Source organism: Peromyscus californicus, unplaced genomic scaffold (genome assembly GCF_007827085.1).
Source record: "Peromyscus californicus insignis strain IS unplaced genomic scaffold, ASM782708v3 Scaffold_19__1_contigs__length_69161282, whole genome shotgun sequence".
Lineage (NCBI taxonomy): Eukaryota > Metazoa > Chordata > Mammalia > Rodentia > Cricetidae > Peromyscus > Peromyscus californicus.
This window is the reverse complement of record NW_026294491.1, coordinates 28,042,174-28,055,150: the sequence shown is the minus strand read 5'-3', so window position 1 is coordinate 28,055,150 and position 12,977 is coordinate 28,042,174. Positions and strand designations below refer to the sequence as shown.

At 38.7% G+C, this 12,977-nt stretch overlaps 1 protein-coding gene across 1 annotated transcript in view; it reads left to right on the top strand.

The window, feature by feature from the left end:
- Positions 1 to 12,977, top strand: part of LOC128114745 (E3 SUMO-protein ligase RanBP2-like) — a 54,770-nt gene that overhangs the window by 40,472 nt on the left and 1,321 nt on the right. Inside the window, 8 exon segments of the mRNA XM_052744956.1 lie at positions 315 to 485; positions 1,377 to 1,469; positions 1,934 to 2,112; positions 5,583 to 5,784; positions 8,254 to 8,355; positions 9,751 to 9,896; positions 11,840 to 12,113; positions 12,362 to 12,696. Coding sequence (XP_052600916.1) covers positions 315 to 485; positions 1,377 to 1,469; positions 1,934 to 2,112; positions 5,583 to 5,784; positions 8,254 to 8,355; positions 9,751 to 9,896; positions 11,840 to 12,113; positions 12,362 to 12,696 — 1,502 coding nt within the window.

Here is a 12,977-nt window from a genome sequence, read left to right as displayed (position 1 = left end):
TGTAAATGCATGGATACTTTGCTGAAGTACTGTTTAGTGTATGGAGTGTGATTATAGCAATACTTTTTATAGTACAGAAATTAATAATTTCCAATGACTAGTAAAAGGATTTAAAAAACTTTTGTATTTTCTAAGAGTCTTTAATAGAACACTAAACCAGGCTCCTAATTATAATTCCTGATCATTATAGCACTTGGTTTGTTCCAAAGTATGTGTTCTTATTTTATCAGTGTGCTGTTTTAACCTATAGATAAGGTTCCTGTTCTCTGTAGTCTGGTTACCTTGTCTGATCAGCTGTTTTGACTTGGTTACAGCACAAGAGAAGAATAAACCTGAAGATCTCACTCCAGATACTGATGTTCTCATTGTGTATGAACTCACTCCCACTCCTGAGCAGAAAGCCCTTGCAGACAAACTGCTGCTTCCTCCAACTTTCTTTTGTTATAAGAATAGGCCAGATTATGTTAGTGAAGAAGAGGAGGATGGTAAGTCTTTTGTTAACTGAAAATTACTCCTGGTAATCTTAGTAATTGGGAATATAGTTTAATTATTTAAAGTTTGACTTTTTGTTAGACACGGCAGTGCCTGTAACACTTGGTAGGCTCAGGTAGGATGGCTGAGTTTGTATTCATGGGGAATTTCAGGCGAGTATAGGGTCACACTTCCTTTCTAAAAAAGAAACAAGGGCTAGAGAGATGGTTCAGGGGTTAAGAGCACTGCCTTCTCTTCCAGAGGCCCTGAGTTCAATTCCTAGCAACCACATGGTGGCTCACAACCATCTATAATGAGATCTGGTGCCCTCTTCTGGCCTGCAGGAATACATGCAGACAGAACACTATATACATACTAAATAAATCTTAAAAAAAAAAAAAAAAAGAAAATCTAACTAGACTTTTAGAACTTAGACTAATGTCTTTAGAGGTAGGTGTTTACCCTGCATATATAAAATACTCAGTGGATGTAATAATCAGAAGAATGGCATTCATTAAAGAAGCCCTTTGAAAAGTTAGTTATTGTATGCCAGGCAGATTTTTTGAGGAAATTGGAAATAATCATAATTCCAGAAGTATTCAAAGTCAAAGAGGGAGAAAGGTAACACCCTCAGAGTCCCAGTAAGGTCATTTGGGCAGTGGTAGAATGTCCGTTGTCGGGCCTGGTGACCGGGGACTGGAGCTGTGCTGAAGTGACAAAATGTTCAAAGGTGGGGGGAGCCCAGTGGAACCTAACCGGGAGGAGGTCAAGGTCTGTGATGGGCAGAACTGAGTACCTCGTGGAGATAGAGGGAAAGAAAGTGAAGATCATTTCTAGGTTTGTGGCTAGGAAACCCTTGTTCTACTAAAGTTCTCTTATTGAATGATAATGAATTGCATTTGAAGATGAAGATTTTGAAATGGCTGTCAAGAAGCTTAATGGAAAACTCTATCTGGATGACTTAGAAAAAAACAGACCATTGGAAGAAAATCTAGCAGGTATGTTTATACAATTTTGATGTCCTATCTTTTTTTTTTTTTTTTGGTTTTTCGAGACAGGGTTTCTCTGTGTAGCTTTGCGCCTTTCCTGGAACTCACTTGGTAGTCCAGGCTGGCCTCGAACTCACAGAGATCCGCCTGGCTCTGCCTCCCAAGTGCTGGGATTAATGGCGTGCGCCACCACCGCCCGGCGATGTCCTATCTTTTAAAGGTACTTCTGAGTCTGATTTGATCTGTAATTGCCAGTTTTATCTATGTGTTAAATCAGTGTTCATTTAAAACATTTTAAAAAATAACACTAGCTGAAAAACACTGATTAATTTTGGTGGCGGTGGGCTGGCTTCCTGAGCATTCATAGTCCTTGTTTTGGAGGTCTTTAAATTGCATTGAAAACCTCAGACTGGCACTCGTGGAATGATTGGATTTCTGATTGTGTCTTTGCTTGTGTTGTGTGGCTTTTTCAGATAATGACAAAGAGTGTGTGATTGTTTGGGAAAAGAAGCCAACAGTTGAAGAGAGAGCAAAAGCAGATACTTTAAAGCTCCCACCTACGTTCTTCTGTGGAGTCTGCAGTGACACAGATGAGGACAATGGAAATGGGGAGGACTTTCAGTCGGAGCTTCAAAAAGTGCATGAAGCGCAGGTCAGACTGGCTCCGTGTCTCCTTTCGCTTCTCTTGCCTCTGTGATGGAGTACATTTGAAAATCTTACTACCGAATGATAATAATTGGCCTTGGCAAGCATCTGGGTTGGGTTACATAAAGAGAGAGCGCTCAGTCATTAGGGTATCAAACCCCAGATTAAACTATAACAGTTAAAACACCACCAAGATTCTTTGTAGATATAAACCAATTGGTTTAAAATTTAACAGTTAGCTGGGCAGTGGTGGTGGCTCATGCCTTTAATCTCAGCACTCGGGAGGCAGAGGCCAGCCTGGGCTACAGAGTGCGTTCCAGGACATGCACCAAAACTACACAGAGAAACCTTGTCCCGAAAAAACAAAAATAAATAAATAAATTTTAATGGTTAAATTATAGCTGATACAATTTTTTTCCTCTTATTGAAAATAATTTTTTTTCTCACAAAATATATCCTGATTACTATTTTCCCTCCTTCTACCATCCCCCCAGTTCCTCCCCACTCACTTCTTATCTGGATCTACTCCCTTTCTGTCTCTTGTTAGAAAACAAACAGGCTTCTAAGGAATAGTAATAAAATAAAATGTAATATGAGAAAACAAAAACTTAACACATCAGAATTGGACAGAAACAAACAAAAGGAAAAGAGATCAGGAGAAGGCACAAGCAGCAGAGACCCACTTGTTCAAACTCAGGAATTCCATTAGAGCACGAAACTGGAAGCCGTAATGGAGATGCAAGAGAGCCTAGTGCAGACCCTTGCAGGCCCTGGCCATGCTGTCTCAGTCTCTGAGGTCATTAAGTGGGTTGATCATGTTCCTTTAGAAGGCCTTGTTTTCTTGGTGTCCTCCACTCCTTTGGCTCATAGGCTTTTTCTGCTTCCTCTTCTGCAGGGTTCCCTGAGCCCTGAGAGAAGGAATTTTATAGAGACACCCTGTTTAGGGCTGAGTGTTCCAGAGTCTCTGAGTAAGAGTTTTTAACCCTAAGTGAATAATGAGTGGTGTGCCATCTTACTGTCTGTCTTTGCTGAAGTGATACAGATCTTTTCATTCAGTTTGTGCATGGTTCTGATATTCCTATGAAAGACTTCATCTGGTTATGGTATAGAACAGTTTTGTATCATTTAGTTTCTATTTGTGTAAATTTTGTTGCTACTTTTACAATGAATGTTCACAGGTAATAAATACTGTTGGAGTAGTTTTCTGGTATTAACTTTAGCTTCCTTATAAAAATTAGTATCAGGGCTGGATAGACAGAGTTCAGTCAAAGCACCCATCCACGCCAGTCAGCTTACACAACACTACCAGGGGGCTCAGTACCCTCTTCAGGCCTCTGTGGGTATCTGAACTCACTTGTGCATAATCTCTCACACACAATGCAAGTAAAAATTAAAACTTAATCCTGGACTGGGAATGGTGATCCACACCTTTAATTCTAGGTAGAAGTAGGTGGATCTCTGAATTCCAGGCCAGTCAGGGCAACATAATGAATCTCACCTTTAAAAAGAAAGTTAATGGTATATAGTAAATAGGTTGGGAAGTACTTTTCTGTGCAACTATTTTCTAAAAGAGATTTTTGTCTGATTGATGTTGTTTCCCCTTAAGTGTTTGATAGTTCTAACTAAAGGAACCATACTAGGACTGGGGTTTTCTTAAGACCTTGAAAACGAATAAATGGAAGGTTCTGTTTGAATGTCTGTTTAGGTTATTTGTCTCTTTGTTACTGAATGAGTTCTGATTATGTCTTTGAAGGAATTCTCAAATTGAAATTTGTAGACTTGTAGACTAAACTTTGGCTTATGAATTTTGGTATTGGAGACAGGACCTCACATTGTAGTACAGACTGGCTTTGACCTTCCTGGGACCTTCTCATCTCATCTTTAGAGGGCTGGCATTGCAGGTGTTGGCTAGCACCACCCAGCTCCATCGTCAGTCTCTTAATGCTGGAAGGTTCAGTATTGAACTACCTTACCTTCTTTGCTATTTCTTTATTGATCTAGTAGAGAGTGCATCAGTTTCATGAGTTTGTCTTGTTTTCTGTTCTATTATGTTGCTCTCTCCCCATTCCTGCTCTTTATCTTTTCTGTGGCTCTTGACCCTCCCTCCCCCCACAGTATAAATAGACTTTGGCTTCATTTCTCCCCCTTGCTGAATTCCATTGATTTCTGCTCTTTATTATTTCTTTCTTGCCTTGGGTTTACTTTGCTCTTTTTCTTTTTCTCTGATGTGGAAGCATGAGTACAGATTTCAGAGCATGTTCATTGTTTATACAAATGATCTTGTCCCTTAAGCACTAGTTAGGTGTATTGTTGTCATTTCTATTCAGGTCAGAATACTTGCAATTCATTTTGACCCATGCATTAGACAGTTGTATGCCATTTGAAAATGGTGACTTTGTACATAGCATTCTCTTAGTGATTCATATCTTAATTCAATTATGGTCTATGAGTATATATAGTTTATATAATTACATTGCTCCATGTGCTTTTTTATGAATTATTACAAATATCTAATGATTAATATCTTACAGAATGATTTAATTGCTTTAAAAACCTTCTATGTTCTGTCAGTCAGCCCCTTTCCTCTGTCATGCCCAAATGCTTGGCAAACATCGTCTTTTCATACTTGTCTGGCTCTTGGTTGATAAACTACTGCAGACCTGAGATGAGGGGTTGGGTGGACAGAAAAGGGAGCAAGAGTAGGCCAGTGCTACAAAAGCAGGCCTTCCCTTAGCTCCAGGTCAGAGTTGGGTGAGAACTCCTTGGATTGTTGTGGTTCTTTGGTTAATTCCCAGAGTAGATGAAAGAGTTCATTTTGGTCATCTTTCTCTGTGTTTTCATGGAGAAAAATATTTGAGACGGTTCGTACCCTGCCATTCTAGGAGGGTAAATTGATCTTTCATCTTGATCACTTTTTTTTATCTTGAAATTTTCCTGAAATCTGCTTTGTTTGATAAAGATACAGCCTTCTTTTTGTGTATGCGTGTGATATATTACTTTTTTTAACCTTTTATTTGTCTGTATTGTTATGCCCCCAATCCCTCCAACCTCCTATCCTCCTCCTAAACCCTGAGCATCATTCTGTTAATGTCCTGTGTGTTCCTTTTCCATGGAATCAAACCCAGGGCCCTGCAATTGCTCTGCAAACACTCTGCTAGCGACATAAATCCCCAACCCCTGGTGGTTTTTGTATTAAAAACAAAACAACCCCGATTGAAAAATCTTTTTACTTAGACCATTTGACATTCATTTAATCAGTGAGGTGGATTGGGTCAAAGTTTACTGATTACTTTTAGTTTCCCTGTCCTTTCCTAGTTTTCATGACTGTTCATTTTCCTCCTTTTCAGTGGTTACTGGAAAGATTAAAAACACACACCAAACTTTATAGAAGTACTTACTAATTTTCTGTTTGTGTTTCTTTTGTGGGGAGGAGGGGATGGTTTAATGGTATAGTATTTTATTCTTTCCTCTGTGCAGAAATCCCAGAGTGAGAAAGTAACTGATGTAGTCGGTAATGAGTCTACAGGTGAGACTGGCATGACAAGCTCTTTTGTCTGTAAGTCTGAAGAACCTGATTCTAACACCAAGTCAGGGAGCTCATCCCCGGTTTCTGGGACTGTGGACAAGCCTGTAGATTTGTGTACTAGAAAAGAAACTGACACGGAATTCCCAAGCCAAGGTAAGAGTTGGTCATGTGTTTATATTTTGCAATATATAAGATACTGCCTAGACTTTTAAAGATAGGTTTGATTCTAAGAACTTAGCTGAAAATGTTTAAGGTGAATATAGGGGCATAATGTATTTGTCACAGTAATCAAGTCATTGCCTTCTCAATAAATAAAACACTAAATAATAACATTTTTATCATTTGGTTTATTTATTTCATTATTATTATTTGTTTTTAAAGACAGGGTCTCTGTATAGCCCTGGATGGCCTGGAACTCACTATGCAGACCAGGCTGGCCTTACACTCACAGAAATCCACTTGCCTTTACCTTACAAGTGCTAGAATTAAAGGTGTGTACTGCCACACCCGGCCTATCATCTGATTTTAAGCTATTAGGGAATACAAAGCATTATGATTGACCTGTCTGCATAAAAGAGAATAATTTGCTTGCATGGTCATTTTCTTGGTGTTATATAATATTTTTAATTGACTGTTGTTGAGTTATATTAGTATTACTCATATTCACAGTGCTTTAGTTATGAATCATTATAGTAGGAGCTTAATATTTTTATATTAAAATATGTACAAGCCTCAAAACTTACTAATTTATCAATTACAGTAATTACTATTAGTATTACTATGTGTCACAGTTTTTCTAAGTTGGAAGAAGTGTCTTTGTGAATTGTATTTCTTTTCTTTTCTTTTTCCTGTTAATTTTTTTGGTGGTAGTGTCTACTTCTTTTTCTTTTTTTTTTTTTTTAATTCTTTTCTTTTCTTTTTTGCCGAATGCCGTTTATTGAAGGAGGGAAGAGGTCTTAAATACAGGCTTACAGCACAATGGGAGAACCCTGGAGGGCAGAAGTTCACTACCGATGTTTTACAATCTTGCATCTAAGCTGTTAACGCCCATTATGCAGGATACACAGACAAGGAACTTCTCTTAAGCATTCAGTAGGGTGGAACCTGGCAGGGAATTAGCATAGGGAGGATATCAAGATCAAGGTCAGCAAGCAAGGCAACAGTTACCCAAAACGGGGCCAGGGTCCTACAGGTCCCCCTTTTACTAGAAAATGAGCTTCTGACTTAGGTTGCATGGGACGTCAGCAGGTCACCTTACCCGACATGGAGACGCCTACCCAGGCCACACAGGTGCTCTGTCTTAGGTTGGTGAGTGCCCACCAGGCATTACCCGTCTCTGAATACTCATTATCATACAGGCTCAATCGTGTGTGAGCTGCAGAGTTAACTGCTGCCAAAGATCTCAAAGTGGTGCTGGGCTTGCAATCTGTGTGTTCAACACATAAAAGACCAAGAGAAGTCCTAACCCACCCATAGCCAGTAGGCTAAAGGCAACTGGGCCATTCCCTTCCTTAACGAGCCTTATTGCAAATTGGAGTCCTTGTAAGATGGTATCCCAAAAGCAAATGGATCTTGAGTTTATAAATTTATAATTTTCAAAGCCAATCGAACTGTATGTGAATTGTATTTCTTTATATGTGGACCTTATCTATACTACCTGTTTCTGTTTTTGTTTTTTTTTCCAGAAGTAGTCAGTCCCAACTTAGGTCACCAATAGTACATTTATGGGCACCTAAGAATCATAATATACTGGGACAAAAAAGTAATTTCACAACCAAAACCTCTACATTTTCAGATAAAATTAAGTAGGCCAAAACAATTTCAGAGATCATGAAACTGCATTGGTGGAGTTCAGAGAAGGCCTCCAAATCTCAGATGAGCAAATCTGTGGGCATATTTATAGTAAAGAAAACACAAAATTTTAGTGCAAGTGCCTACTGCTCTTACAGAGAACTTGAGTTCAGTTCCCAGCACCCATGGTAGGCAGCTCACTTATACCTCCAGGCCAGCTGATTCAGTACCCTCACTCTGGCTTTTTTGGGAGCCTGCACTGATGAACATCTACCCCCACACAGACACACATAAACACATAATTAAAAATAATCAATCTTTAAACAATGTTTGGAACAGATTTCTTTGAAGACCTTGCCTTTGCTTGTTTGAGAGTAGAAGAACTTGTCAAAGCAGAAACTATTTAGTCCCGTTACGTAGCTTAGTGTGGGCAGCTCTGCAGTGCGGTGGCTTTTGAGGGGAATTTGGTTTAGAATTCCTGTTGATTGCGAATAGAACCTGTAAGTTCAATGTTACTAAACAAGCTTAGAATTGAATGTATTTTGTAACTTAAAAATGTAGTTTGTAAAAAATAACCCAAAAAATTTGTCTTGAATTTGAAGGCATTTTAGAAGAATAAATACTAAGTTTTAAAAATGTAGTTTATTGGGCTGGAGAGAGGGCTCAGCCGTTAAAGGCTAGGCTCACAACCAAAAATAAAAATGTAGTTTATAACATCCCTTCACTTGAAGTACAGAGAGTCCTGTTACTTCTGGGTCTTAGGTAAGGTTTTGATGTATATCTTAAAGTCTATCTTAACTTAAATAGGAAATGTTTTTTTCCTTTTTGCAGGGGAAAGTAAGACTGTTTTGTTTGGATTTGGAAGTGGTACAGGGCTGTCATTTGCAGACTTGGCTTCAAGCAATTCTGGGGATTTTGCTTTTGGTACTAAAGGTAAGATCAAGAGGAAAGATACTAATGATCATGTCAGCCAAGTGTAACTGAAAAAGGCAGTCCTTTCCATGGTGTGACTGAGTGGGGTGGCCCTGTCCTTGGTTTGCTTAGTGTTTTAGTAATTAGACTTACACAGTCTGTTACTGATGATAATAGCTATAAGGCTTTTCTATTAACTTAAGTCAATGCTGTTAGCCCTTCCTTTCCTCATATACAGGTATGTTTTCCAGTTTTGGAATAACCCCAACTTAGCACTGATCCTTTAAATGTTTGTGTTCTTAAATTTGATTTGTTAGTATTTCAGGATTTGTGAGTGTATTCTTTTAAGACAAGTTGGATCTCTGTATTAGGTTGTGCAAATTGTGCTAGAGTAAGTTACTCATTAGTATTCTTTTTCATTTATCAGTGGTGTTTATTTTTTTTAAGATTTATTTATTTGCTGGACCTGGTGGTGCACTCCTTTAATCCCAGCACTTGGGAGGTAGAGGCAGGTGGATCTCTGTGAATTCAAGACTAGCCTGGTCTACAGAGTGAGTTCCAGGACAGCCAGGGCAGTCACACAGAGAAACGTTGCCTCAAAAAAAGATTTATTTCTGTGTGTGTGTGTGTGTGTGTGTGTGTGTGTGTGTGTGTGTGTGTGTGTTTTGCTTGCATGTATGTATGTATTTTCACCATATGCATGCAGTGCCCTTGGTGGGCAAATCCTCTAGAATTGGAGTTACATACATACAGATAGTTGTGAGCTGCCATGTGGGTGCTATTTGTTTCAAGTTTTATTAGCATTAGACTTCATTATATTTACTCATAAGATCTTTCATATTGTGAATATAGCACCATTTAAATGATTGTATAAGATGTTTGGAGAAGAAAAGTTGTTGAAGAATACTAAAATAGTACAATTTAAAATTTAGTTCATGTATTTATATATTTTACAGGTCATGCTACTTATAGAAACGCATTAAACTTCTAGAAATGATTGACAGGATTTTACATTAGAATTTATAGTTTTACTTATGCCGAGTAATTGTCTTCTGAAACAGGTTCTTACTATGTGTCCTTTGCTGGCTAGAACTCCTACGTGCTAGGCTGGCCTTGAACTACAAAGACCCACCTGCCTCTGCTTCCTGAGTGCTGGGATTAAAGTGTGCACCACTATGCCTGGTTGTACTTTCTTAAAGTAGTATTTTATCCTGTAAATGTGCTGCAATCAATTGTGTTCCATAGTTGTTGAACTTGTCAGAATATTATTACCTTAAACATCTCAAATAGGTGTGTTTAAGACATTGTTGAAAACTTGATGTGCCTATGAAGTAATTGGAAAGTAATCTACAAAATCTACAAAATGTAAAACAAAAATTAAAGTTCACAGTTTAAATAGCCTAATTTATTTATCAGATAAAAATTTCCAGTGGGCAAATACTGGAGCAGCTGTGTTTGGCACACAGTCAACAAGTAAAGGTGGTGGAGATGAGGACGGCAGTGATGAGGAAGTGGTTCACAGCGAAGACATTCATTTTGAACCCATAGTCTCCCTGCCAGAGGTGAGTGGAGCCTAAGTGTACACGTTTGCCCTAAGTTCATTTCTCTTTTTAATACTGCTACCTACATTTCTTCCCAGAACAGTTAAACATGAGATTTTCAGGATTTTTAAAAATCATTATTTATTTTATGTGTATGAGCCTTTTGTGAACTTGCATGTCTGTGTGCCCTGTGTGCCTATTGTCTGCAGAGGCCATATCCCCTTGGACTGGAGTTATATACAGATGGAGTTACAGATGGTTTGAACTTCCAAATGGGTGCTGGGAATTGAACCCAGGTCCTCTGGAAGAGCAGCCAATGCTACTAACTGCTGAGTTATATCTCTAGCCCAGGTTTCCAGACTTTAAATAGAAATTGTTTTGAATTTTTTCATGTGTAGTACTGGGAATTTAATCCATTGCTCGCTCATGTTAGCATACACCACTCAAGTGTGCACTCAACTTTGCCCTGGAGTTTTTATGTAAATGATGCTTGGTGTAAGTTGTTTATGCAGTTGTTAGAAATATTTTTGTTTTTCTTTTTAGTTTTTTTTATTTTGTGTGTGTCTATGTGTGTATATGTTTAGATAGTGGGGTGGGAGGGAGGAAGAAAGGAAGTAGGTGTGCACATACCACAGTGAGAATGCAAGCAGGTATGTATATGCCGTGGTGCTGTGTGGAGGTCAGGATAGCTTTCCAGGGTTTGAACTCAGGTTGTCAGGATTGCAAGTATGTGTACTAACTGGCCATCCTGCTGAGCCATAAGCATTTTTATTATGCCATTAGGAGATCATGTTTGTCTTCATAAAATAATTTTAGGGACAAAATAGAGAAGAGTGTGGTTTTTGGAAAATTATCATGTCCATTTTCAATCTCAGTAGTTACTATTACACTTTAAGAATCATCATTGCTGTGGCTGCAGTGATCTGCTCAGGGGTAGAGAGTGTGTTCTGTTCTTCCATGCCATGCAGCTCACAGTTTCTAGCGGGGTCCAATGCCTTTGGCCTCTGTAGGCACCTGCATTCATGTACACATAGTCCCCACCCTCCCTCCACACACAGAATTAAAAATAAAATACATCTTTAAAGAAATAATAAAAGGATTGAAGAGTTGACTCAATGGTTTAATTCCCAGTACCCATACGATAGCTAACAACTGCCTATAACTCTGCTTCCAAGGGATCTGATACCCTCCTCTGACTTCAGGGGAATGGACGCGTGCAGTGCATAGATAACACATGCAGGCAAAACAGCCATACACATAAAATAAAAATAAATGGTATAAAAACAGAAAGAATTGGCCTTTTCTTGAGACAGCATGTTGTTACATAGCACTAGCTGGCCTGTAATTCACTGTGTAGCCCAGACTGGCCTCCAACTTGTAGTCATCTTCCTGCTTCTCAGGCTCTGGAGTGCTAGGATTGCTGCACATGATGCAAAGAACCACATCTCCTCTGGTCTCATATAGCCCAGGCTTGCCTTGAACTTCTGATCCTCTTGCTTCCATACCCAAGTGTTAGGATTATTGTTGTATACTGCCATGCTTGGTAAGAACCAGCACTTTTTTTTTTTTTTTTTTGGTTTTTTGAGACAGGGTTTCTCTGTGTAGTTTTGGTGCCTGTCTTGGGATCTCGCTCTTTAGACCAGTCTGGCCTTGAACTCTCAGAGATCCGCCTGGCTCTGAGTGCTGGGATTAAAGGTGTATGCCACTGCCACCCGGCAAGAACCAGCACTTTTGAAACCTCTTCTGACCTTTAAAGGCATTTTATTTTCACAAAAAGTAAGATATTATATAACAGAAAAATATTTAATGATAAATCACATCTTTACTGCTTAACCAAGTCAGATATATTACTAGTCTAGGGTATTGTTAGTTACCATGATACTGTAAAACCTGTTGGCATTGGTTAATGGAATTTGTTATAAAACAGCTGTTTATATAATAGCTGTTCTCATTTGTTTTCATAGGTAGAAGTGAAGTCTGGAGAAGAAGATGAAGAAATTCTGTTCAAAGAAAGAGCCAAACTTTATAGATGGGATAGAGATGTCAGTCAGTGGAAGGAGAGAGGTATTGGAGATATAAAGATTCTTTGGCATACAATGAAGAATTATTATCGGATCCTAATGAGAAGAGACCAAGTTTTTAAAGTGTGTGCAAACCATGTTATTACCAAAGCCATGGAGTTAAAACCTTTAAATGTTTCAAATAATGCTTTAGTGTGGACTGCTTCGGATTATGCTGGTGAGTTACTACCTTCAAATGCCTTTTAATTTCATTGACTATGGTGATATTGTGTTCCCTGATATATTGTGCATCCTAATAAACTTATCTGGGGAGCGTTCACCCCAACACCTGGCTCCAGGTTTGTTTTCATTCATAAGACCTTTTAAGATTCGTGCTACAATTGACTTTTCTGAAATCTATAAAGCACACATGCTTTGTAAGTTACTTCAGTATTAAGGTCTCTCTTCCTTCCTCCCCCCCAATAGACGGTGAAGCAAAAGTAGAACAGCTGGCAGTGAGGTTTAAAACAAAGGAAATGACTGAGTGTTTTAAGAAAAAATTTGAAGAATGTCAACAAAATATATTGAAACTCCAAAATGGACAAGTATCCCTTGCAGCAGAATTATCAAAGGAGACCAATCCTGTGGTGTTCTTTGATGTCTGTGTGGATGGTGAACCTCTAGGACGGATAATCATGGAATTATTTTCAGATATTGTTCCTCAAACTGCCGAGAACTTCAGAGCATTATGCACGGGAGAGAAGGGCTTTGGTTTCAAGAACTCTATTTTTCACCGAGTAGTCCCAGATTTTGTTTGCCAAGTAAGTATCACTATACATCCATCATAGTTAAATCTGCTCAGACTAGACCACACCAACTAAGAAGGTTTTCTTCTTGCCCTCATTCTCATCTTGGGAATTTTCAGCTTTCCCACACCATAGTTGGCATTGAACTTGACACTTGATTCCTTTTCAAACATTCCGACTGACAGGCTCCAGATTTCTAATGTTTGGTACATGCTAGAAACAGAATGAGGGAAAAACCTTTTCCCCTCAAAGCATGTATTTCTTAGTTTTCAAAATGTATTTTTAAAGAAATAGGG